This window comes from Gasterosteus aculeatus, chromosome 7 (assembly GCF_964276395.1).
Source record: "Gasterosteus aculeatus chromosome 7, fGasAcu3.hap1.1, whole genome shotgun sequence".
Taxonomy (NCBI): domain Eukaryota; kingdom Metazoa; phylum Chordata; class Actinopteri; order Perciformes; family Gasterosteidae; genus Gasterosteus; species Gasterosteus aculeatus.
The window spans coordinates 20,740,991-20,767,334 of record NC_135694.1 but is presented as its reverse complement, the minus strand read 5'-3'; the positions used below and the strand labels follow the sequence as shown (position 1 = coordinate 20,767,334).

Sequence of the window (26,344 nt, the reverse complement as noted above, 5' to 3'; positions counted from 1 at the left end):
TCCGCGAGGAGGAACCCGGAACGCACCCGGCTTCTCGCTTACGCGCTCCGGCCATGTGCCATAAGAGGCGACGCTTACGCGCTATTATGCATTTAGCCCGTGTTAAACATTACACCACCCCCCCACCCCTCCTCACCCTCTCACCCCCTCCCTCCTGCTCCTGGTCACTACAGGTTTCTTTCGCTTATGCTGCTGCCGAGTATTGAGCCACCAGCTGACCTACTTTCTCCCTCCCTCCCTCCCTCTCTCTCCCTCCCTCCCTCTCTCTCTCTTCTCGGTCCTGTTTACAAGTCGCTGCCAGCGAAGCCCGCAGCTACAGCGACTTATTCCGCACGGCAGACAGCTCACCGGGCGCGTTAATAACCCGGCGTTATTAACTTGGGCGCTGTTATACAAGTTAACGCGTTCGGGGCTCCCGGCTGCTGCGCCGCGCGCTGCCGGCGTTAATAGTTTGCGGCTCGTCGCTGCGCTGCGGTTTTTCAAATAAGATGAACGGATCGGTGAAAGTTTGCTGCGAATGTTCACGCCAGCTGGAGACTCCCTTTGAAGGTGCGTGCGATTTCATTATTTTATTATTATTATTTTTTCAGTTTCGGGTCCGGGGGTCGTCACGCGGCTGTCAGCCGTCTGTCTGTGACATCAAAGTTCGATTAAAGGAGATTATAAAAAAGATTGTTCTCAACGTGTTCCGCGAGAGCCAGACTGCGTAGGCTGAGGATGCTTTTAGTCCCACACGGGGGTCCGCGCCTCTTGAGCGCCGCTCGCACGGTTGTTGTTGTTGTTGTTTTTCTTTTTTTAGCCGTCAGTCATCACAGTGACCTGGTTACGAGGTGAAATGAGCCATTTTCTGCCCGCTGTGCCACCGCCGATGACATTTGTGGCAAACCCCGGAGGGGTGTTTCGTCAATGTGGGACGTCAGATTGAAAATGTTGAATGGCACAAGAGGAGAAATCCTTGAATAATGTCTCAGCAGGCTTAGGTCAGGCTAATGTTACCCAACCCTGCAGCTCTAAGTCTACTGGAGTTCCCATTTCTGGCTGTAAACCTCTCTTTTCACATGCACAAAGCGTTCTGGGCTTCTTGTTTGCGCCTGACATGGTTTATTTTTATTTTTTATAAAGACAGAGATCTCCTCTGACCTTCGTATGAAGTGTGGCATAATTACTTATTTGCTATGAGATAAGGAGTTATTGAGTGCACTCATTGGCCTCCCCACTGCTTTTCCTTTGAAGTGCAACCAATTTAAGTATTTCCTGTTTCCTTATCACTTAACACCATAAATTGCAACAGCAAAAAGGATTTAGAAACTGATCAATACGTTATCACAGGTTATTACAGCTTGAATATGTTCACACCGTTTTAAACGCAAATATGTACATATTGTACTCATGTGGACTGATATGTTGACAGAACATCTATGATCACATATATGTTGGAAGTCAAGCGGTTTTGGATAACCTTTTCTACATGCAATGTTAAATAAAACGGACCTAGATACAGTGTCAAACTGCACATTTCCAGTTGGACTACATAAGATTGTCCAGGCCCAGTTAATGTTTACCTCACAGCTTGAGCTGTCGGCTCTAAACCAGGTGCAGGTGGTCCGGCAATGTGAACTTTTCCCCAACCAGACGGTAGCAGTCTCTCGGCGTCACGGATTAACACGCAACCCAAAGGAATCTACCGGCACGAGAGCAGCAGAAACACCGTGAGCCGCCCGGCTGGAATCGCTGTCGGCTGTCAGAAAGCCAGCTGACGACGAGCTGATCCTCACTGACGTGATAAACCCTGAGCAGAAGTTTAAAACATGCTCGCGTTTGGTGTAGCATTCCGTTCGTGCTTTTCCAGAATGTGTATTAATTTGTAGTTTTTTCTTTCTTGATATTGATTCGCTAAATAATGGATAATCTGTTGATGCAGACATTATTTGTAACTTACAGTTTGGCTCTGCTGAAAGCACTACAGGTCATTCTTGTGGAGTTTACTCGATCTGAAGTGTGATTATTTGCATTGTTTATGGTTTTGATAATGTGGCATTTAAAGTTTCTGTTTTGAAACATCAGCCACTGTCTGAGCCGCTGAGATCGGCTGGGTTTCAACTTTTTTTCGTCTGATAAGCAGTCTACTGACCATTTCTTTTATGTAGGTGAGGGTGAGATTTATACGGTTTCCATATTAATATATTGTGACAGGGTTTCTGGAATGGGGAGACTGGACATTCCAGTTTTCTTTCTTCTAATCTTTAGCGTCATCTCGGTGTTTAAAAAAAAAATCTGTTTGGCTTGAACTAGTCCTGCTGCTTTCATTTGCAAGATTGGGCTTAAATTACATGTTTAAGACAAATGTCACTCATCAGAAGACAAACTGAAGCAATATGAGGATTTTAAATAGTCCTGCGAGAGTTTTGGCACCTGGCTGCTTCATCATTTTGAAACTGCAGGAATCGGATGTCAATGTGTTAAGATGTCAGCGAGGCGCTTCTACGTGTCAGTTGCTCCAATATTGCTCACATATTGCTTCATTTCTTTTGTGCTGAAGACGATCGGCTCGCCCGCCACTCCCCAATCACTGATGTCAAACAGGTATTTTGTCAGTGACTTAATGAAGTCATTCATTGTCAGGGTAATATTCCCCATCCATTATACGGCCTGAGTCATAATCTTAAACTTCAGCGTGCAGACTTGTGTGGTGAGTCGCGGTCGTTGCTGGTTAAAAGCTTTAAATACCCTCGGGCACGAGTGTAACTAGACTCTGGTGTTTCTGAGCTGTTAGCCGCACAAGGTGTGGTTTGCCCTGATATGTTAAAAGAATGCAGGCTGATGTGTGCGGATTCATTTGACAGCTCTGGAGTGTGAAGAGCTGTAAGTCGGATTCACCCAAAGGGGCACAATTCAACTCTATTTTTTAGATGGACGTTATCAAAATAGATTAGATTGAATTATCCTCATTAATTCATTTGGTTTACGAGGCATTTTTTTCAGTCAGTCAAATGTTTGACATTTTGTTCCCATTTGAATTCTACGGGAGCTTTATTGCTGTGAGGAGGTTTTAATTCTCAAGCTGTGACACTTTAATCTGTGCACACAGTAGTTTGGTCGTAAGTCAGTGAGAACAGCTCTGCAGGACGGTCGTCACTGTTAGAAAAGAAATAGCAAATGTTCTTCCTTGCTGATCCTGAATCCAAAGCCCAGTCAGATGATAGTTTGACTTGTTGGCAGCATATTAGATTTGGGTTCAATGGGTTTGTGTGCATGTGTGTGGAAGGAGGGAAGCAGTTAGTTAGGACTCTAATGGAAAGTTGTGTCTCAGTATAGTTGCTAAAGGGGGGGGTGTGCATCCTGGAATTTGTTTTAAGATCTAACAAATTGGCATAAATCTGCCACACAGAAACCAAACGTCACCAATTAAATTTTGATAAAACAATATGTTCAGGGAAATTGGGGACATGGAAGCTGTAGAATCATAACGCTGTGGTTCGGTTCAGTCAATGTTTTATAATTACGTAAAGGCTGCGTAGACGGTTTGAGATGGACTTGAAGTAGAAGATGGGATGTGAAACTGGGCCACACGCCACTTCCTGCCCTGGAACAAAATAATGTTGGTCAACAGTAAATCGATAATGCAAATGAAGTGAGTGTAGCATAATTCATTTAAGGAACTCGCAGTAAAATCCTGCCTTCTGTTTGGTCCTCTAGGATCCTTACCTGTATCCGACCCATCTGACTTTGATTTATAGGGATTTCTACATGAAAGTATCAATCAGCGGACGTGCTTGAACGCAGTGTAATGAAGCGACCGATAATAAATCAAAGCTAAATAATGCAACGCGTCTGCTGAACAGGAATCTGGACCCTGGAAGGGTTTTACTATGAAGCCGTTCCGTGAAGAAGGGGAACAGATCAGAGAAAAGTGATGCTACTATCCTAATGAAGAGGAACTCATGAGCACAACCAAACTGTAAACTGGTTTTAGATTTGAGGCGATCACGCGACAGATCATAACTGATATGCTTTTAGCCGGATGTCACTGGCACTGCTTGAGAATAGCTCTGCTACGTCACACGGAACATACATTAAAAAAAAGAGAATCTGGACATCTTTTCATCCACGAGTTGCTTTTCTTTCACAGAATTGGGCGATAGGCGAGTAGCGTGCATCGCTTTGAGAGGTGGAAAGACTAGAAAGGAGCTACATGAATGCAAGTAGATTAACTGTCTACTTCAAAATAAATGAAAGGCCTTGATGTCAGTCCCATAATATAACTCTTAACTTAAGACTCTGTTGAGGTGAGATTAGTTTATGGACTGCGACTTTTAATGGGTGATAATTTAAGGCAACGGGGCTCATCTTGATTTGAAAAGATAGCGGATGCAATAATGGAAGTTTACCTTGAGGTTCCTTGTCAGTAAGCGAATATAGCCGGATGTTATTTGGTTGCAGCTGACCAAGGCTTTATAATCGAGGTCTGTGCTCCATGTTGTTTGAGCTTGCGTCGCACAGAGGATGTGAACAAGCTGTTCTACACTCTCTTTCTTTATGCTGTCTTATCCAAAGAGGTTTCTTCCTCAGACAGTTTTCTAGGTCAGGGGAGTTCCTCCTGTGCAAAAGCGCTTCTTTAGCGATGAAGCCCTGCAGCCAGGTAGTGGCTGAAGACGCTGGTACACTTTATATTCTATTGTTAACACGGTTTGTACTGTAGAACGTATTGATTTAAGTCCTTATAGTAAAGGGACAGGGTTTCTTTCCCTGTTGATTTCTTTTACAGAGGAAGAGAGGATTTTTCTGTATATTCATCCCTGCAGGTTCCAAAGAAAATACCCGGCTTACATTAAGAATCGTTGAAACACAGTTCTCCTCTTCAACAGAATGGCTTCATGTTTTCACAGGATTTGCCGTTTCTTTGGTGGACTGCAGACGGTGGCGGGCAACTGGTCCGCGCTAGGTTTTTCCACAAGGTTGTTCCGACGAGGTCAGCGCCGATGGTACTTATGAGAATTCAGAAAGGGCCTGGTTGGGAAAAGGAGTGAGTATGGACAACCTTTCCGACTTCGGGGGCTGTCCATCCAGCCACAGGGAATGGGAGTAAGTATCAAAACTACTTGACTTGGTGACCTGTATTGTGTTTCTGCTCATTTATTTTGAACATATTCCATATTGTTCAGATAGTACAACCGCTCAATTGTTTAAAAATAACATGCTGCATGAGTAGGCAACACACACAGGTTTAAAGAAACCTACACAGTTATATTTATGGATTGTAGACTTTAATGAGCATATGCTTCATTATCGGTTAATAATAGAGTTTTAAAACACAAAATGCATTTACTTTGTTGGTTACTTTTTCCCTTATTTAAACAGCACCTTATATCTCAGATGAAATTAGACAATCACCAAAGCCAACCCAAGCCTGGAGCTTCACTGAACCACACACTCTGAACCCGACTTGAACCCGGCAAAGAGTCAGGCCTCGTTGCAGAAGACTGGCGGCACACCTTGAAATGGCTTATCTGTGGCAACCTACATACTGGCCGGTTAAAGTCTTTTTTCGGATGAGGCTGTTCACACATACCTCGACTTGTCCGTTGCCGCAGATGAACTCGTTACAGTATATTAAAGTCCGCTCGTGCCGTTCTGGCCTCAGATCGTAAATATTCACGGGCTGGAGCTCGTAACGAGGACAGCGCCGGCTGCTGGTTGAGCTCCGCCTCGGCTCTTTCACAGAACAGGTGTCCTCTGAAACATCACATGTGATCCCGCATGTTAAACCTGCTGCCATATTTCATGTCGTTATCGCCCCGTGTGAGAGTGTGCACGGATCAGATGCAGAGCTGGAGGCTTACGTGACACATTGACCTGTTAAACATGTGGGGAAAAGCAAGGCCCTCCAACTGTGTCACCTGGTTATTTGAACATGGTCACGGTGTCGCCAGTGGAAAGTCCTTCTAGATTTGCTGATCACAGTTTGTCTGCGTCAGTCTTTTTGCGAAAGACGTTTTGACCCTTTTTGTCACAAAAATGCGGTATTAAGTGACAATAATTCCACGTAGCTGCTTTGATTTCAGGGCTTCGTCGTGTGTGTGCTGGTTCATGGTTTACCGACACGCTTGAACAGAACAGAGTCATTGTAAATATTTTCAGTAGGATGTCAATTTCCTGCTGTGAAAAAGGCCCATTGCGAAAGGTTCAACAACATAACCATGAGCACCTTTGGATATGCCAAACTACTATCTGATGACAAATGACCAAACAAAACCACATTTACCTGTGCGCCTGTGTTTTCCAGCACCAACAGCTGCGTGGACGATTTGATGGACGAGGATGAGAAAGACAAGGCTAAAAGGTACTTTTAGTTTATGTTTGTTAGTTAGTTTATGTTGTTATGTTGTTTATGTCGAGCATGGACATTTTATCTCCTATATGCTGACTCAATTTGTAGTTTCTCTCCTTGCTACTTTCGTAACGGGGATGATGGTACTTAATCATTTTAAAAGAACCTTGAAGCTTTGAAGTTACATGACGGATGAGAGTGAAGTCAATGAAAGTTAAATAAACATAATTCAGGTAAAAATAAATTCCCAATCAATGATTACTTTTGTCACCTCTTTAAACCTTTTTTGTTTTTATGTTCAAATAAAAAAAAAATTGATTTATATTAAACGAGTCATCTCATTTCCCGAAATGAATCATTTCTCTTATTAAAGCGGCATAAATGTACTCATTAATTTACGCTTATGTTGGTCCATTACAGACAATGAAAAACATTTGAGATATATCCAAATCTCCACCAACTCCTGAGGAACGTATGCTCTAGCTTACTGACTCGTTTCATCTGTGTAGAAGTTAATGCACAGTGGGTTTGTTTGATGCGAGCTGAAACAAACAAGGGAGGTACTCCAGATGACGTTTCCATGTCCGTCTGCAACCAAGTGCGTCTCTGCGCCCTCGGCCTGCTTTAGTTTGGAAAAGCAATGCTCATTTCAAGCAGCATGAATAAAAAATGAATTACAGGTGTATTGAGCTTCAACCTTCGATTCCACAGATTTCTAATGCCTCTCTTGTGTCGTCTGCCGTAGGGCATCTCGCAACAAATCGGAAAAGAAAAGAAGAGACCAATTCAATGTGCTCATCAAGGAGCTTTGCACCATGCTGCAGGGTCAAGGCCATCCACGCAAGATGGACAAGTCCACCATACTGCAGAGAACTATTGACTTCCTGCAGAAACAGAAAGGTAGGGGAATACACAGCTAGTATTTGCAGTTTGAGAAAAATGTAGAAGGACTGCAGACACCCCTTTGTTGTTGTTCCCCCTTTACGTCCATTATTAGCCAAAGCTCCTCTTCAGTCAGTTAATTACATTATCCTCGGGTCTGTCTTTTTTTTTTTTCAGAGATCACTGCGCAGCACGAAACGTGTGATGTGAAACAGGACTGGAAGCCTTCGTTCCTCAGTAATGAGGAGTTCACTCAGCTAATGCTGGAGGTAAAGCTCCGCAGGACGTGCTTGTGGAAGTCGATTTAGCTCTGGAATTGATTGATATTGTTAGTTAAAGAAAATGAGAGATGGGTGAGATGACATGGTGAGAATTAAATCACTCCTTAACTTCCTGGCGTGTGGAAACCAAAAATATGCTCATTGGACAAGAAATTGTCATTGTGGGTGGTGGAACAAAGGGGAAAATGTACAAGAGCTATAATAATATAATAATAATGATAATAATAATAATAATAATAACAATAAAAGGATATCAAACAAGATAAAAATAAAGTGCACAGGCAAACAAATACCAATACAATACGCAATGTAAAAGTGCGCAAAAGTGTTTTTATAATAGAGTCAGTCAGACTGCCGACAGGAAGAAACTGTTCGTGTGGCGGGATGTCTTGGTCCTGATGGACCTCAGCCTCTGCCAGATGGAAGGGACACAAACAGATTTTGACCTGGGTGAGAGGGGTCGGCTACAATCTTTTTAGCTCGCTCCAGGGCCCTTGAAGCGTGCAGGTCCTCGCCGGACGGCAGATTGCAGCCGATCACCCTCCCTGCAGAGCGGATGACACGCTGCAGCCTGCCCTTGTCCTTGGCTGTGGCTGCAGCGTACCAGACGGTGATGGAGGAGGAAGGAGGAAGTACATCCTCTGCTGAGCCTTCTTGGTGATGGAGCTGATGTTCAGCTTCATCACTTCATTCTTCCTGAAATCCACCACCGTCTCCGCGTGAAGCTCCAAATTGTTTTGACCTCACCAGGTCGCTAGATGGTCAGACTTGCACCTGTAGGCGGACTCATCCAAGATTTCATTCAAAGCGCTCAATTTGTCCCTCTTCCTGCAGGCCCTAGATGGTTTCTTGATAGCATTAACTACAGATGGCAACATCATATACGTATCTGACAGTGTGTCTTCACTCATTGGCCATTTACCGGTAAGCAAAGAGGCTGAAATAAGTCACTTCTGTTCTCTTCCTAACAAAGCAGTGTTTTTGTTGTTGTTATGTTTATCATTGTAGGATTTTTAAATTACAATTTGTTTGTCTCTATCCCTGCACCTTGCACCAGTCAGATATGGTGGACCAAAATATCTTGAATTTCCTGCCGGAGCGGGAACACGGGGAGGTGTACGAGCTGCTATCATCCCACATGCTGATGACTGACCCCATTGCGGCTGACTTCCTTGACAGTGAGTGTCCCAAATCAGGAGGTGAAAAGTTCACTATGTGAGACAATTACATCGTCAGCCGGGTCATTTGTGTAAGGCAGCTTTTGTCTGTCACACCGACTATATCTGGCTGCTGTTCTTTTCCCAGGGTGAAACCCCACATATTTAGAGCAGGTTGCTGAATTGGGCTCCAAAGTTTATTGGATTGATGATTAGTGTGGATCTATGGTTAGCCCTTTTGCTAATAATAGGAGCTAGCTTAGTATCATAGCTAAGACTTTAAATCACTGTTATGTTAGCACAGTAATCCAAAGTAGTGTAGTATGAGGGACTCAAGACATTGACCTTAATCCTGTGATACTATTGGGTTTTTCTGAGAAAGAGAGTTGGTGAGGAGCGAGTGGGCCTACACTTAGAAGCCTAAATTGCCATAAAAGCCTAAAAGCATCTTCAAGTGTTGCCTAATGTCGGCCTTCCACTGAAAACTGTTTTGGTCTTTGAGCCTCTGTGGAATAATCGCCTGCATGTAGCTGCTCGTCGACGCTTTGACCTCTCGATAGAGAGTTCACATTGGAGAGCGACTGAAGCCAGACAAGTTACTTTTGTCATGTTTTCATAACCATAAATCGGCTTCTTTGATGGATGTAAGGAATGTATTCATGCATATTACATAAGCGTTATGCCACAACCCTTTTTAACACTTGATATAGGACATTTATCACACGGACATCCATTGAGGTATTGTGAATACAAGGTTTCACACGAGTGTCCCTCGTCGGATCGGGAACCTCTGTGTGCCGTTAGTGTTACACAAAAAATGTTAAGAGGCTGCATTATGAATAGGTTCGTTAACCTTGAAAATCAAATCTGCTGTTTTTCAGGCGAGGCGCATATTGAATTTTGCTGTCATCTCGCCAGAGGTAACATTGACCCGAAGGAGCCGCCCGTGTACGAGTACGTCAAGTTTGTCGGAGATTTCAAGTTTCATAGCAATGGTGAGGATTTCTATTTTCCACTTGAGATTCGGTAAAATGTGGAACTTGAGTGCAGTTGATGTCCTTGATTCATCTACTTTTGCTTAAAGGTATTGTGAGGAACTTTTAAATTGTTATATCTCAATTTAATACTGATGACTTTTTAAATCCTTCATAAGAAAATGAAACCATCAGCGAGAACATTGATTTCCACGAGTCATTATTAAGGCTTTTAATTGGTGCAAACCGAGTCAGATTCCACACAAAACCACGCAAGCTGTCAGACAAGGTTTTCTTTTTGTCCACGTCCATTTAAAGTTCCTCGTTGTTCACTTCAACAAACTAAATGTATAAAATACATCAGAGAAACTTGATTTTCAGGGGATGAAATTAAGATGTATGTTTTCCCCGCGCACCTTATCATCCGTTACGCAGTGCCTACATCTTCTTCTAACGGGCTCGATTTGACGTTGCCAAGAAGCCTTCAGTCCTCGCTGGAGGAGCAGGTCTGCCTCATTGCTACAGTACGATCCGTCACGCCACAGTTTCTAAAGGTAAGACAAGCCGGGATGATGGTGATGATGAAGCGTGTGTCTTTGGTTCTTAGTTTGTAGTGCACTGCTTTTAAAGAAATAACAACAACAGGCGGTGGGATTTTGTGTGAGGGATCAGTCATTTTAGTCCACGCGAACTCTCTCTATCTGGAGATGTGTTGCTGCACAATGTCAACCTTCCTAACTGATTACGTCATTTTGATGCATCTGATCCCAGAGGGGCTTTCTGAGGACAAATTATTGTAAAATAAACAAGAAGTCTTGCAACCTCTCTTAGTGCTCGGTAATGGTAGGATCATTAGCATCACAGTAACATTTGAATACTTAGCTCAACTCCTTCTAAACTTCCAAAACCCCAAAATGCCAAAACGCCTGGCAGGCATTTTCACTGTTATTTACTTTATTTATTTTTCCTCACGAGAAGAACGTGCCAGTAGAATCAGATCTATTGGACAGACTTCAACTCTCCCCCTCTACTTATTCCCAAAAGCAAAAAACATTGATTTCACTGATTTGCCAGATGGAGTGACTGTGACAGTGTGGTCTGCGCCATATGACACATGGATTATGTCTTCCGTCAAACAAATCTACTAACAAATCTACTACAAATGCTGGTTTTAGTATTCAACTCTATTTTTCCGCCCACGGACTACTTTCAAACAACTATGATTAAATATAAACTAAATACAAGTACTGAAACTAAACATTTTGTGCATTTTGTGGTATGTTTTATAGTACAAATAGTATACCAACATAGCAATAACAATTCAATTTCTCCTTCAGAGCTGGTTGAGTCCCCGGGCCAAAAGAATATCATAAGACTGCTAATTCGTTGCATTGCTGTGAAACCGCAATCGTGTTTTTCTCACTCTGTTATTTGTGTTTAGGATTCCTGTAACATGGAAGATCCCTGTGATGAATTCACATCCAGACACAGCCTTGAATGGAAGTTCCTGTTTTTAGATCACAGGTAAAATATTTGTTTGAGTCCATCTCCTTTTAATTGGTCTTTTTAGTATTTTGTTAGCAAGAATTTGTCTTTTATCCACGTTTTATCATCTCATTCTTATGTTTCAGGGCTTCACCAATCATAGGCTATTTACCCTTTGAGGTTCTAGGAACGTCAGGCTACGATTACTATCATGTGGATGACTTGGAGCTTATAGCTCAGTGTCATAATCAGCGTGAGTAAGGGTCACGTCTCAGAATTAAATCACATCCACGATCTCCACCGCAGAAGAAATGGGTACATGTGTTTCTCCTCTCCTCAGTGATGCAGTTTGGAAAGGGTAAATCCTGCTACTATCGCTTCCTGACCAAAGGTCAACAGTGGATTTGGTTGCAGACTCGCTACTACATCACTTACCACCAGTGGAACTCCAAACCCGAGTTCATTGTCTGCACTCACACTGTTGTCAGGTGAGCCTGGTCCTTGCCCCCTCTAACGCCTGCAGACAGAGAGACGTGTGCCAGCCTTTGGTTGCGTTAAAATAAAGACTGGATTCATATTCGCAATATTGGCTGCACACTCACACGCTCTCTGCACGCGATGCTTTTCAGCTACGCTGAAGTGCGAGCTGAAAGGAGGAGAGAGTTCGGCTTCGAGGAGCTGTCTCCACCTGAGGTCGCTCCCTCTTCAGTGAAGGTAAAAAAGAATTATGGTCCCTTTCCCCATTCAGCGCGTGGCGCTTACATGGTCACCGTTCCTTTTGGCTTTCGGACCCGAACCCGGGTGTCTAACGTCCCTCTGTGTCCCAGGCTCAGGAGCTGTATTTGGACATCTGCTCCACACTGCACCCGCCGCGGGACAGAAACAGCGGCGCGCGGTCGGTGTCCTCCCACAGCTCCCGGAAGTCCTCCCACACGGCGATGTCGGACTCTGCATGTGAGTCCTCCTCGGGCTAACTCACCCAATGGACGGTCAATCTGTAGGGAAGTCCTGCTCCTATAAATTACCGGGGGGGGGACTTCTGTGTTATTCAAATTAAGCGGGAAGAACCGGAGCCTCTCCTGCAGAGAAACGGCCGACCAATGCCAGTCCAACAGATTTAAACCTGACAAAGATTACAACTGATCTGTGGAGACTTTGTTGTCGGCCGTAAAAATCTTCTGTAACCAAGCAGACCAGGAGGTCTAATAAACACCGATCTGTATGTATGAGGGGGACGATGCATCTGTGATAAGTTGTTACCATGGCTTCCTTTAGCGTGCTGTTTGTTTGAGCCTCCGTTCTCTCCGACTTCAGCTGCTCTTCCACCCACCAGCTAAAACTTTTCACTTCCATCTGCATGTTTATGAACAATCCACAGTGGCAGTCTAATTGCAGTTGCAGTGCAAAAACATAGCTGATGCTGCTTTCCTCCCACACACAAAAATAAGGTGTTATGTTATGAGACATATTCATAGAACTATATTGGTCATAAATGCATTTGGGACGTTGTTCTGCCTTCAGCTCATGGCAGCTTTAGTTACTCTGCCGCAGCGTAAATACACTGAGGTCAGTTATGATCACAGCATTATTTCTCAATAGTGACCTAACGCTTTATGATACATTATATACATGTTCACATCAAAAAGCCCAATCTCTGCCTTATATTTGAATGTAGAAAATGACGAGTTACAAGCAAAGACTTAATGAAGCTGTTCTTTATCCTGATGAGCACCAACCGGGGAATCATTCAAATAGTTACAATAAACTATAACCCACTCCTGAAATGAGACTTTCATAGTGTAACATGCCTTTGTTGCACTTATTTGCTCAGCTGTTGTTAGATAAAGAAAAGCAGGCATAATGACCAAAACTGAACACACCGTCGGTTGTCTCAGCATATTCAGAGGTCACCTGTCTTTCTTTCACCAGCGAACTCCTACACGCCGTCATGGCAGTCGGCTTCCATTGGGACAGAGAAGACATCCGCCAGACACCGACCGAGCAGCTCAAAGGTCAGTTCAAAGCGTTGACGTGCCTCTGTCGGTGTTTGCTGATAAGTTGACCCAATGTAATGTCTCAGAGTATAAAGATGGATCTATATATATTTCTATTTTCCCCATAGAATTTGGCACAGAGACAGAATTCCTTTGACCTCAATCCCCAACTGAGCCTCCCCCTTTCTCCTGCCTGCAGTGAGCACTCCGCATTGGTCAGTGCTCCCGCCTGTTGCCTTCCTCTCCTCTGATTGTGCACAATTGAGGTTATGACTGTTGCTCCTATGGGTTCATTTCGTTTACTGCTTGAGTCCCCGTGACCTCAAGGTGTTATAAAATGAAGCGAGAAAGACGCGTGAAACCAATCTCAGGTGTCAAGTCCCTAGAATAATTCATTGTGACTTGTGCTAACTCTCACATCCTCTGATCACTTAAGGAAAGAAATGGAAATTGCTGAAGAAATGTGTTTTCTCACGTCTGTTGCTTTTTTGAATCATGTCTTTGCAGCAACAGCAAACGCAGCAGCAGCAGCAGCAGCCGTCGCCGGTGTTTCAGCAGCAGCAGCCTCAGCTCTGTGTAATGAACCAGCTGAAGGAGCAGCTGGAGGAGAGGACGCGCATTCTGCAGGCTGACATTAAGACGCAGCAGCAGGAGCTGCACGACATCAAGGAGAAGCTTCACCTCGCTAATCTCCAGGTAACTTACGTAAAGAAAAAGAAGAAGAAGAAAAAAAATACCCCATGGCGTGCAGAGCGAAAATATGCTAAATAAAAAGAGATTTAAATCCAGACATGAAAAATGTGCGGCGTTTAAGTAAGAGCGGTTAATGACATTCAACATCACATTGTGAGCTTACATTACCTAACCTTCAGAGTGATGGCAGAAGGGCCCCACCAAGAGGCCGGCACAAACCAGTTCAGCCTGATACCTCTTAACAGCCTCATGACCCCGATAACGAGCACAGAGAAGAGACTCGGCAGTGGCGCAGTGTTTGTCTCCTAAAGACCAGTTGTCCAATAACAGATTATTGGAGAAAATCCCTGTAGCAAACTTCCAAAGCAAAATTAAGTTAAAAACATTCTATTTTTTTTAGGTAAATGAAGGATAGATAAATATTTTTGTTCATGTGTGTGTAAGGTGTTGTTACAGCAGCCTATCCAAAATGACTCTGGCCAGGCCCAGCAGCAGCAGCAGCAGCAGCAGCAGCAGGGATCCGGCAGGGCGGCCCAGCGCAGCCACTCGGGCTTGACCAGGCGGCACTCGAGCCACTCCAAAGCGTCGTCCTGCGGGGGCCACAACTCATCCTCTCGATCACTCCTGAGAGAGAACAGCTCGCCCTCACTACAGGTACAAAGAGCCAAATCCGTGGCAAACTGTCCGAACGCAGTTGTTTGTAAATCTTTCCTCAAATGTTAAGTGGATGAATATTGAATGAAATCCCCATCAGTCATTAGCAGCTGACGACCGGTAGATTACGTCAGTTCTCACGACTCCACAGGAAACAGCTCATGGATTCAGCCGTTAATGTCAGTCTGTTATTTATGGATATAGACATCCCAACAGGTGGTATTTGGTGATATAAGTAAAATAAATATTCACGCACAGTATGTTTTCTCTGCCTACAAGGAAGTTTTTACATTATCTGTGCGTTTTCTCTCGTTTCCGCAGCAGATTGTACGGAGCGGGCAGCTGCAGTCGGTGAGCGTGCCCGTGCAGACGAACGCCAGCGTGACGATGCCCTTCTGCGGCAACCCCATGATGTTCTCTCAGACCAACACGAGGTCCCTGCAGGACGCCAACCAAAGACACATGGACGCCGAGTTCCACCAAGACGGACAACTACGGTAAGAGCGGTAAAAAAAACGTCATGGAAACCAGCCACTTACATCCACAGGGGACACAGGCGGTATGGCACACACTTTTGGAAATTCCTAATTCCATAAATAGTGGAAGCAGTTTGCCTGGAAAACATCTTCCTTTTTCTCTTCTCGCGGATACGGAGGAGTTCTTTCTGTGACCGATTGTGTCTCCCGCAGCATGCTGCTCAACCAGCCGATGCAGACGCTGGTTCCCACAAGCAGCGTCACCGCGCAGCCTTCCCAGTGCAACATGGGCATCTCCCAAACCATGTGAGAACTGTTTAATTACACTGTACACACACACACGTGCGCCCTTCAGGTTGTACGGTGCCATTTCCCATTGTGCCTAAGTTGGTCGTTGTGCCCTCCGAACAGATACACCTTGGAGCAGCAGATCATTGCCCCGTCGTTCTCCATGCAACAGGTCAACTGCAACGCCGTCCTCGTCCCCTCCCCGGTCTTCACGTCCCCGATAGTGATCCCGCAGAACAGTTTCATCGCAAACCAGTCCCAGTCAGCCTACCAAGCTCAGCCCCAGGCCCCTCAGCACTCCCTGCAGCTCCAGCAGCCCCAGCAGTTCTTTCAGGTACCAACGTCCCACGGCTGTGTGGTTGAAGACGCAGAGTTGGTCACTTTTTGCAAACTGTTGTCCTTCCGCTTCTAGACTTTAACTACAGGTCGTATGCGACGGCTTGTTGCATAACGCAGCTCAGCTTGATTACAAATGGCTCTATTTTATCTGATTTATGATCATTTTAGGCACTGCACTGCATCCAAAATCCTTGGTTACCACAGCAACAAGCTGCTGTTTACTTCTGAGATATGTTTTTTTTTTCACCCTTAAACCTTGGCTTTACACCAGAGCTCTGACGCGATCTTAAATTCATGAGGCCAGATACACTATTTTCGCCAAACGTGTTTACAGTGCCATTTCCATACCCAATATATTATTAATACATGTTCTTGCGATAATTAATACAAAATAAATTACTAAACTAAATTATAATCATTCCTTTTGCATGGTTCCGAGATGAACATTCTGCAATGGGCCAAGGACAACACAGTCATTCTCTCTCAAGAGTCTGCTGTCTTTCCACCAGCAGCTGCCTTCACTTTATTCTGCATTATTACAAAGCTACAGGAAGTTGAACCTCAGCCCAAACTGTTCTACTAATGTTTGAAAGGAAAATAATTATTTGGAGACAGAAGCACTGGTTGTTCATTCAGTATTTCCTGGAGGACACACTGTTGTAGTCATGGTCCTGGGTTTGTATTCAGTCAGTTTCTTGTTTTATTTTAAAGGTTCCCTCACGTGTCGTGTCTGTTTTCACTGTGCGGCCTTACTGTCACTGACTGCCTGACCCGGTGCATGATGGGAAAGGCCTGTCGATCGCTGTTCGAAGGCAGCTGAAAAGTATCCGACTTGACAGCAGGTTCAATGCCGCCTGATCTCGTCCACTTTCCAGGAGAGAAGCGACTCATCGGCGGCGGGCCTGATGTGCGATACAGTCGGACAAACCCTCCCTGATTTGTTCCGCCTGCGTCTAATCACCAAGCTGTCCTTGTGTTAGGAGCCTGCGTGAGCTCTTCCATTCAATGTCAGGTTGTCTGTGTTTGTTACCAGTGTCCCTCTTTCCACTTGTCCTTCATATTTCTCCTCCCCCGGTTGGCCTTGAGTCATCACTGACCTGCTCTGTCAGTTTTGTCACTTCACTTTTGATAAATTCAACGTGTCTTCCTGATTTTCCGACATTCGGGTGCTCTCCCTTTTGGGCTATTGCTCATCACACTCTCGTGGGGGAGACGAAGGGGTCTCACGTGTTTAAGCCCATAACTTGGCATTCATGCGTTAACACTACTTGTTGTCCATCTCAGTGAGAGACTAAATCGGCCGCAGTCCAATAAAGACTCCCTTTGTGTCTACAGATGGCTCAAGGACTCGTACACAGCGGATCTGCTCCAGCATTCTTACACACCACTAACGTCCCGCAGCAAAGCACTGTGGGATACATCCAGCAGCAGCTACCTCAGCAGCTGCCGCCGGCGCATCTGCAACAAAGGCAATACCAACATTCCCAAAACCAGACGGGCAGTGTTTCCGACTTCCGAAATATGCTGACTCGGTAGCGCCGCGGACCGGTGGGGTGGGTCGCCGAGACATCACCGCGGTGCTGTCGGCAGCACGTCGTGGCATTTGTCGGTGGAACGGGAGGGAATTTGCTTTTTAGTGACCTCACTACTGCCGGGAGGCCGCCTCGAGTACATCGCTAGGAGTGAAAACCACCAGCACAGGCGGCACACTGACCGAACGTCATCCGCAGGACCCGAGGAGAGCCTGAGGGGGCCGGGCCTCGGACCGCCGGCCCGCACCGCGCTCAGTCGCCGATAGCGGACTATCAAAGCTCTCAACAAGACACCACATGTTTTACGTGCGTCCTTCTCAGTATGTGTTTGCACTTTGGTCCCGCCCCCTAACAAAATGTAGAATATTTATTTACTTTAGTTCCCCGCTTGTCAACCTGCTCTGTTTGGATCTTCGGCTCCTCAATGGCTCGTCTCATGAGAAAGGGGGTTTGTGTTCACTGTGGACGCCCCGCTGGGATGCAGGGATGCTGGGATGCTGGGATGCTGGGAGGGGGGGTTCGAAAGGGCTATCTAGATTTTTAAAGCCTCAATCTGGGAATGCCACAAACGACACTTTTTTTCACAGAGAAATGACAGTGGAGCTCGCGATGAGCTGCCAGAGGGGGAAACAATTTGTGCCTTCCGCCGCGGTTCGTCCTCAGCGCGGTTTGATGGTGGCGTCTGATTACGGCTTTAAAAATCCAGCTCGGGTCCACTTGGAATACAAAGTTCTATTTTCATAGGTCATAATTTACTGTTTTTCCTCATCAAACTCAAACAAACGGCACCCTATATTTGTAATGGATGTATTACAAATATTTATATATTGGATGCTTTTTGCAACCTTCTGATCAGTGAGTCTGCACACTTATTGAACACATGTAATGATGGTAGCTAAAAATATTCATTCAACCATATACTGAAAAAACACAAATGACTTAGTGTTTATTTATCACATACAATATATATTTGAAACAATATATGGGAATAAGAAAGTAGTTTTGTATTGAACGGTTTTAATTGATTTGATGTGAAAGGTCACGTCTTGGTTAAGTACTACCTGGATATAAAACACTGCATTTCGACATGGTTTTAGAAGTAAGTCACGGCAGTTCTGTCAGTGTGTCAAGATGTTACAAACTGTCGGTAGGACTTTATCATTTGAACTTCAAACTCCATCTTTAAATTGGCGGATAACACACAAGCGCTGCTTGTGGTCGACGATGAGGACGTTTCATACACACTTTGCGCAACGTCAATAAAAAATAAATTAAAAAAAGAATGTTAATTTATACTGCTTAAATGTTTCACCATGGATGTACTGTATATATAGAGATATATTATAAGCCATTGTGTCATGTCAATTATATGGAAAAAATGTTCAATGTCCTCACATTCCTCCAACCGTTATTCCACAGTATTTTCTTTTATTTTTTAAAGGTATCAGATGTGTCCAGTGGACGCAGAGACATGATAGTTGAAAGGTCATATGTTGACCTGGATCACAGAAAAAAGAAGTATGACATGAAGCTGAAAGGTCATTTTATTTTTTATATTTTTAAGTCGAATGGGTTTCACTTATTGTTCATTATCCAGATCTGTTTTTGATGTGTAAGGGACCCCTTAGTCTGTGTGTATTTCTAGTTGTGCTCAGCCAGCAGCTCAAAGGTGCCATAAATACATTTTATTTTTTACTTTTACCCACATTTTTAATTTAAATCACTGAGAGAAATATATTAGTATAATTATATATAAAATATGTTATTTTTTACCATTTACAACCGTTCAGTAAAAATCCCCTCTGAGGTGGTTTTCCATTAAAAAGCATAAGTCATGTTTGTCCACAAAATAACGGTTATAATACGGTGATTTGCCTTGAAAAGTTGGTCCAGAAAAAAGGAGAATAATTTAAACCAGCTGTGCGTGAATCATGCTGAGATTCATGCTTTGCTCCAGATTAAGTGGATTAGGCGCTACATTATTTTGTGTAGTGACTGGTCATCCGGTGTGTCTATTGGTCCACAGACCTTATTGTAAATAATAATCCCTCCACTTATTTTGTAGTTCTTAATATATTTTTTTTCATCGAACTTTCAGAGTGCTTTTCTTCTTCAAGGGGTTTTCATTGAGTGTCATTGTTTCTACGTGACATGTGATTCACATTTAACTTTTACTTTTCTGCTTTTGTAAAATAGCAACCGATCAAAAGCTTTTGTGTGTGAGGTTTGCAGGATGTGAACTGAACAAACGGCCATTTCTGCAGAAACAGACATTGAATATATTGTAAAATAGAAAACGTTTGGACTATATATAGTTGTTTATTTTATGTCTAATAGATATCTATATATGTTTGTTAAAATTAAAGTAATTTTGTAACATAATGAAGTGTCTTATTAGAGAAGGGGAGGGTTTGCGTTTCACGGTGGTGTTGCAGTCACTTGTTTGGCTTGTTTAGTTTATGTATTCACCATCAACATAAGCTTTAAAAAATATCGTTAATATTGTTTTAAAAGAAATTAACAAATCAAGTTTACATTCTAAAATATCTTGACATTAACTATGGTATATATAGAACTATTTATAAATCAATTGGAATATTGTGAAATATTTTGAAAATAAATATTTTTAAACATATGTATGTTATTCTGAGCAACCTCTTTACATCATAGAATGATTTATGTCCAGGAATGTTTCTCTACTGTGTTCTTATTGCAAAAAGATGTATTATCTTCCTACTGGTAATCTGTGAAAGGATACAGATGAGAGCTGAGCTTTGGTTGCAGAACAGTACGAACAATATTGTGCAACAAGGTTTCAACGCTTTCCTCACAGAGCAGAGGGCCCATATGAGCCACTGTCACACCTCCCTGTGATTTCATCTTCAGAGATTTTATTCATCATTCAATGTCAACCATCCAGGAAAAAAACAAAACACCATTCGCTTTTCAAAATAACAATTTCATGGAGAAGATTTGGCAGTCGCATTTTACACAGTAAAATTAAAATGGTTAGAAAATCTGCAGTATTATGTCTTTCAGCATTTTAATTGACTGCAGATTAACATCCCACTCGAAGAACATTATTAAAGAATGCCGTCCTATTTACTGTACATATGGAATGGGTAATAATATAATTTACGGAAATTTAAGAAGAAAAGAAGAGATTTGGTCCAAAACCTTTTCTATTTCAATCAAAAGACAAGATGAATGTCCCATGCTGGTATTAATTGAGAGAAGCCTCGGCCACTTGGTACACCTTATTGATCACCACCTCCACCTCGTCACCACCCAAATGGCAAAGGTCCAAGACGCACACCAAATGCGTGTCCTCCAGCTCCGCGGCAGTCGCCAGGACCTCCTCTACAAGACATCGGTCACATCAATTTCTAAACCCACTGCTATTGTATTAGATATTCAGCATGCACTTTCTGCTAGTGTGTTTGCTACCTGGCTCGGGAAGCGCTGACTCGCTGCGGCTGTCGGTGTCGGCGAGCGGACAGAGGAAGCCCGACGAAAGGCAGGACAGCATGCTGTTTCCGTGGGGATCCTGAGGAAGGCCGACCGCCCTGGGCTCGTCGGAGCTCACCACGGGCAGAAACGCAGCATCCACGGCTATCTGCTTGTTTATGCCTGTCAGAAAAAGAAAAAAGAAAATTGGGAAAAAGGAGTTACACATCTCTCTGGCAATCTAACAACAAAAAAGAAACGTCTGTCTCTCTAAGAAGGTTTTGGTAAAAGATCAGAGTAATCCTCCCGATGAAACGTTACCTAGTACTGTTACTCGGTAGTACCCAGGATGCACTGCAGGAGCAATGGCCTCCGCGTCCTGATTTGCCGTCCACCGCGTCGCTTGAAGGTTGCTCTGCTGCAGGAGGACATCCTTTTCGTCGGCCGAGAACCTCCGAGACACGCTGTCCCGGTACAGGCCGCCTCCAAGCAGATGTTCAGACACTTCCAGTCGTCGCTCCGGCCAACTGCTGCTCTCCCAGGAGATCACTTCAGAGTCTGATGGAAACAGTAGTCAGTATCGGGACACGTCAGGGACACCGCGGTGCCGCCGGGGCTCCTGGAACACACCTGGATTTTGATGTTGCAGTTGTTGGCGTTCAACATCCTGAGTCTCCTCAGACCCAGAGTCACTCTCTTCTTCTTCTTCTTCTTCCTCCTCCTCCTCCTCCTCCTCCTCCTCTGTATCTCGATGTCTCCTGGAGCAGAAACAAGTGAGCTCAAAATGCTTCAACTGGATTACTGATGAATACTACCAGCTTGATCTCCAGTACCTCTTTGCCAACGCGCTGACACGATTCAATAGGGACTGTTTGGCTTTTCTGAAGAAAAAAAAAAAAACATTTCATTAATGGATTAAAACTCTCCTTTTAGCGACAAAATTAGATTTTAATGATACACTCTCAGATCTGTTGGTCGGAAGTCAAACCGTACCTCGTTCGAATTCTTCTTTTCCTTTCGCTTGTTGAGATTTTCTCAGCGGAGGCCGACGTTGAACCCGCCGCCAGAGTCTGTTCAGCTGTTGAGGGATGTCTGTGTGCGTCTGGTACCGGGGCGCGTTCACACGCTTCAGTAGAAACATCCTCCGCCTGCATAAAACCAGTTGATTTATGGTCAGTTTAAAAAAAGGCAACTGCTCTTGGAGAGATTGCCATGAAATAATGGGTGTTACCTCTTTCTCTTCTGTTCCTCCAGACTCTGTGATCTGCAGATTTTTCATGTAGCGCAACGCTGTGATCTGTCCTTGAATTGCAACCGTTTTATGTTCCCTATATTGCAGCGTCTCTAACACCTTCTTTAAGTCAGCTGCAGCAACCAGAGGAGGTTGACCTGAAGACGGAGCAGAGAAGATTTACAGTGACAAAAGGTGGGAGGATATGCTGAACGCAAACTTACAGGCCAAACCAGTCCATCTATAAATAGGTAATTTAATAATAGTCTTGTTATGGGAAGCTTGAAATAATATATTTTAGAATTTCAAATAAAGATGTAGAAAGAATTATTCATCTGTACAGATCGCTGGCAGAACTGCAGGAAAATGCTGACACAGATTCTATATTTTTCCTGCCTCCTACAAGACAACTGAATGAATCACATTATGGTTCAGTAACAAAGAGGAGTTTGTGTTTTTGTGCACTGAAATTATAAAAATGAAAGAAATCTGTGACTAATCAGTGTCAATTTTATAATAACGCACACATTGTGATTTAAAAAAAAAAAAATCTATTTTTATTTTCCTTACTTGAGGACTCTGCCACTGACTGTGTGAATTTCTGAGGGGGCCGAGGGAAGCAGTAGTGACCTCCAACAGCAGTCTTCTGGAGGACAACGCTGTCCTTCAGAGTTTTGGTCCACTGGATGAAGCTTTTCACTCTGGGGTCGCCCACATACGGCTGACCTTTGTGATAGCCTGGTGGGGAGACGGGTGATACAGTGACTAATACACTATCCACATAGGGTATGTGTACATTGTCGGTTTCATTGAACAACATAAACGTGGAATAAAATAGTGCATTCCCTATGACCCGCCCCCCAAACAAAAAAGATTTACTTCTCCCAACTGAATAATCAAAGCGAGGGTTTAGTGTGAAAAAACATACATCCTACTCTGACGCTGTGATACGTTAGCATAACGTATACAAATAAACTAGGTCTGAAATGAACGGCTTCAGTTTACCAAGTAACAGAACGCTAGGTAATGACAAAGACGTTGAAAACTGTTTCGTTTGTGTGACGCGCACAAAATATATGGTCAAATTTCTGTTCATTTTTATTAATATTGGATATTATTGATATTGCGTGTGTTACTATCTGTGCCCAGTAGGTGGCAGTGCAGCGCTGTGGTTTCGCCTCGCGGTCCTAAACTAGCCACACGTTTGCCGGTCAAATTTATTTACTAAATTTTAAATTTAATTATTTTTCTGAGGTTAATAACTAATAAAGTGGACAAAATGAAAATCGATAAACAATGTTTTAGAGATTACATTTAACATTTTTAGAGTTTACTTTGTGTTGTGTGGTAGCTGCGCTGTTTGAAAAGACTTGAGTTAGCGTTAGCTAGGCCGATGGTAGCCCTGTGTAACCTCCCTTGTTTTATCTGGCTCCTATATTCTTTATAATTATACTTGTTATGTTCTAGTAGGTCGATTTAGACTTAATATGTGAATTAAGGTGACAAATTTGTTCTCGCCCTTCTCGCTGTGGGCACATTACTAACGTTACTAAACGTGTGGAGATGATCGCTTTTATTTGAATTGTGAAATAAATTGTTGTTCCCAACGAGCTGCATCCAGGGTCCAGCTGAGCTAGGCTTGCAAACCTTGTCCTCAACTACATTTAAGTTCACTGTTATATTCTTTTGCAAAAAGAAATTAAAAAAATGGTCAAAATGTCCTAAATTCCCAAGCTTACTTTCCCATGGAAGGTTTCCTGAGATCTACAGGACAATTTCAGCCCCTTTGCAACCCTACTCACTGTCCCAGCTGTGCTAACCTGTGATGAACGTCTCTGTCTCGCAGCTGCTGGTGAGGTAGGGCGACGAGCCTTCCACGTGACAAACTCTCATCTGAGTGCACACCAGGTAGGTCACTGCGACAGAGAAGAAGTCGTATCGAACAGGTGTTTAAAAAGAAACGAGTGTGGCAGCAAAGCAGTTTGGATAGGAGCCGACGCTGTCTACCTACTCGGGGATATACGATTGAAGACTTCTGGTTGGGAAGAGGAAAAAACCTCCAGGATAAAAGGGCGGTCAGACGTTCCGTCCACCGCGTGGATCCAGCGGTAGGTCCAGTGCTTTTCCCGGCCTAAGAAGGGGAACATGGTCAATCACCAAAAACTGATATGAAAATCAGCAGCTTTACTTAAGTTTTCAAGTCACAGATAACGTGAACATATTTTACCTTTGGTCCCTTTACTCTTGACTCTTTCCACCCGGCCAACAAACGTCACTAGACCGATGACATCGCATGCAGAGTTGCCAGGCATGTGTTCCAACTCCAGCCTGCAAAATACGTACATACCATTAAGCACTTAAGTTTAAGTCGGTTTGCCTTTTGTGCCTGAATCAAAACACAAAGGAATAGCCATAGCATGTTTCGTGTTAGATGCTGACGGACAAATATTAAGCTTTAGGTTGAAGCCAGTTCATCACCTGGTCGTGAATTGGTAGGAAACCTCGGGCAACGCCCACTGAGGCAGTACACTCTTTGGTGAGACCACAGTGATGACGGAAGTAGGGTTGTGAGGGTTCAGGCAGATTTCTTAGAAAAACACATACAGAGAGATTACATTTACGCCCTGGCGTACGCTGCGGTTCAGCAGTTTTTAAAAAACAGAAACATATGCATACATACCTACAGAGTCAAAAGTCTTCATTCTGTGGTGGTCCATTTGGGGGTGGGATCGTTTGGTATAACTCTGCTTCAGGGAGTAATTCTGGATGTACAACACGGTGCCTACGGTGAGTCTCTGGTAAAACTCAAGGCAAAGTTCGTTCCAAAGCACAAGGGACATTGTCCCACTCTGGTCGGCAACTTCGAAGTACGCCTGGAATGTAACGAAGGACGAGGTGAAAAACAAATACGACAAAAACCCACAAAACATGCGGGCGTGAGATCTTCAACCTTGCTCCAAATTCTTGGGAAGTGCAAACTCACCAGATACGGATAATCAATCTTGAGCCCAAACTTCCCATAATACCGTAACCTAGATTTGTGTATTATCTTCACTAGGAGAGGGAGAGGATTCCATGTCTTTTTAAAGCAGGACTCGAGACTACACAGCAGAGTGATCTTGGACACTGTTGAGAGGACGACATTTGGAAAACACATCTCTCCAATTTGACATGCAAAGTCTATCTAAAAACATCTTGTAACGAGAAGCCATAGAGTGACTAATTATGCCGGTGTGATGCAAATATTCTAGACAAATAGATTTCTACAATGTAAGGCGATCATATTGTGCAGATCAAACTGATGACAAGTATTGATATTTATGCATAACATCCAACCTAAACCTAACCTAAAACTCCATCCTCAAAAGTGATGCTAAATGGGTGGAACATGTTCGGTTTCGTCCAGCTCTGCAGGCTGACATGAGAAGTAGCACAGTGCATCGTGTACGCCGTGTTAAATAAGAGAGAGGGCTCGTCGGAGGGTCTCACCGTCCAGCACGGTGTTAGATGGCGCGGCGGACCCGGAGGTCCAGCCATCCCCCTCCGGGTCCTCGTTGTTCCACAGAGACAGGTAATGCCTGCGGCTCACCTGAAGGGGAACGTCACTCTGCAGCACAGCACTCCTCTCCATGCCGCGCTTCACCAACATGGGAAGCGACGCGACGTCCTTTACGCGCGCCAGGAGCGCGGACCTCCGCGCGCCGCACCGCAGCTTCTCGATGCAAATGTAACCGTGTCCCAGCCTCCTCTCGCTGTACACGAACGAGCACTGCGTGATGCCGATCTCCCTCCCCGTCCGCAGCCTGTTCGCGTGTGCCAGGTGATTCAAACTAGGGTGAAGGAAGCATTTGACTCGCCAGACTCCGTCAGTGACCGTCACGTCGTAGCTGTAGCTGTCGGGCTGCGGCCCCTCGGTTTGCTCGGATAAGTACCGCTGAAGTGCGATGACGGCGACGGGAGACGCCGCTGCCGCCTCGGGGTTTGTTTTCAGGCACTGCCAGGAGCACAGCTGCTCCAACGTCCGCTGGAGGAACGACGCACAGGGAAGCTCAGCGAGCGACGAAGCACAAGGAGAGGGATCCTCCATTGTGGACAGCTAATGCTAAATGCTAAGCTGGCTGTCCCCCATGTTACCTTAAGTTAGATCATTGGCTGAGGTCGGCTAGCTTCTGTCCAACGTTGAATAATCGGTGGTAGTCGACGTGTCTGCTTGACGTTTCTTTACCACAAAACAAGCTAACGTTATAGCTGGATAGCAGTTAGCCACTAGGCTAACGAAGACAGGTTACCGTTAGCAAACGTTGCAAACACACAAGTGCTGTTTTAATGCGTCACTATTTGCCCTGAACAGCTTAAACAAGTTTCAAATGATTTTTTACTTGTTTAAAGTCACCGTGACAATGTTTCAGTCTGAGCTAGAAACTATCTGCCGGATGTAAACAGGAATTGGCTAACGGTATTTTTAAAATCCGCGCTGAGCCGGATCTGACGTCATCAGAGCGACTAGTGAGTTGTTGGCCAAATGGTTTGTTGATTTAATTAAAACGTTATACACTTTTAGATATATACGTTTTAACTATATA

General features: G+C 44.1%; 2 protein-coding genes across 7 annotated transcripts; one reads left to right on the top strand and one right to left on the bottom strand.

Annotated features, from left to right (window-relative positions):
• The first annotated feature begins 237 nt into the window (after positions 1 to 237).
• On the top strand, positions 238 to 18,469 carry npas2 (neuronal PAS domain protein 2). Of its 6 annotated transcripts, none has more exons than XM_078105099.1 (22): positions 238 to 549; positions 4,887 to 5,082; positions 6,284 to 6,340; positions 7,074 to 7,228; positions 7,388 to 7,479; positions 8,326 to 8,415; positions 8,549 to 8,669; positions 9,530 to 9,643; positions 10,058 to 10,176; positions 11,064 to 11,146; positions 11,254 to 11,360; positions 11,448 to 11,595; positions 11,737 to 11,821; positions 11,935 to 12,061; positions 13,037 to 13,119; positions 13,230 to 13,316; positions 13,609 to 13,797; positions 14,278 to 14,448; positions 14,773 to 14,945; positions 15,138 to 15,230; positions 15,336 to 15,546; positions 16,887 to 18,469. In XM_078105099.1, the coding sequence occupies exons 2-22, from the start codon at positions 5,030 to 5,032 to the stop codon at positions 17,085 to 17,087; spliced, it is 2,559 nt and encodes an 852-aa protein (XP_077961225.1). In that variant the 5' UTR covers positions 238 to 549; positions 4,887 to 5,029; the 3' UTR covers positions 17,088 to 18,469. The 6 variants fall into 6 exon arrangements, with proteins under 6 accessions (XP_077961225.1, XP_040036216.2, XP_040036215.2 ...); XM_040180282.2 differs by having other exon boundaries at positions 14,770 to 14,945; XM_040180281.2 differs by having other exon boundaries at positions 14,239 to 14,448.
• Positions 18,470 to 19,957: 1,488 nt separating this feature from the next.
• radx (RPA1 related single stranded DNA binding protein) lies at positions 19,958 to 26,262 on the bottom strand. Its single transcript, XM_040180272.2, has 15 exons — positions 25,251 to 26,262; positions 24,745 to 24,887; positions 24,442 to 24,634; positions 24,240 to 24,348; positions 23,989 to 24,089; positions 23,773 to 23,892; positions 23,582 to 23,677; positions 22,332 to 22,499; positions 21,762 to 21,919; positions 21,524 to 21,678; positions 21,364 to 21,411; positions 21,161 to 21,288; positions 20,852 to 21,088; positions 20,531 to 20,713; positions 19,958 to 20,443 (listed from the first exon to the last, which is right to left on the bottom strand). Exons 1-15 carry the CDS (start codon positions 25,846 to 25,848, stop codon positions 20,307 to 20,309), a joined length of 2,574 nt encoding a protein of 857 aa, XP_040036206.2. The 5' UTR covers positions 25,849 to 26,262; the 3' UTR covers positions 19,958 to 20,306.
• Positions 26,263 to 26,344: the final 82 nt, after the last annotated feature.

Coding starts and splice junctions, on each gene's coding strand:
- npas2 (XM_040180278.2), top strand. CDS start 5,030: ATGGACAACCTTTCCGACTTCGGGGGCTGTCCATCCAGCCACAGGGAA. Junction 6,341..7,073: donor GAGAAAGACAAGGCTAAAAG/GTACTTTTAGTT, acceptor CGTCTGCCGTAG/GGCATCTCGCAACAAATCGG. Junction 8,416..8,548: donor CACTCATTGGCCATTTACCG/GTAAGCAAAGAG, acceptor ACCTTGCACCAG/TCAGATATGGTGGACCAAAA.
- radx (XM_040180272.2), bottom strand. CDS start 25,848: ATGGAGGATCCCTCTCCTTGTGCTTCGTCGCTCGCTGAGCTTCCCTGT. Junction 24,635..24,744: donor AGATTGATTATCCGTATCTG/GTGAGTTTGCAC, acceptor GTTACATTCCAG/GCGTACTTCGAAGTTGCCGA. Junction 21,089..21,160: donor ACTGCAACATCAAAATCCAG/GTGTGTTCCAGG, acceptor TGTTTCCATCAG/ACTCTGAAGTGATCTCCTGG.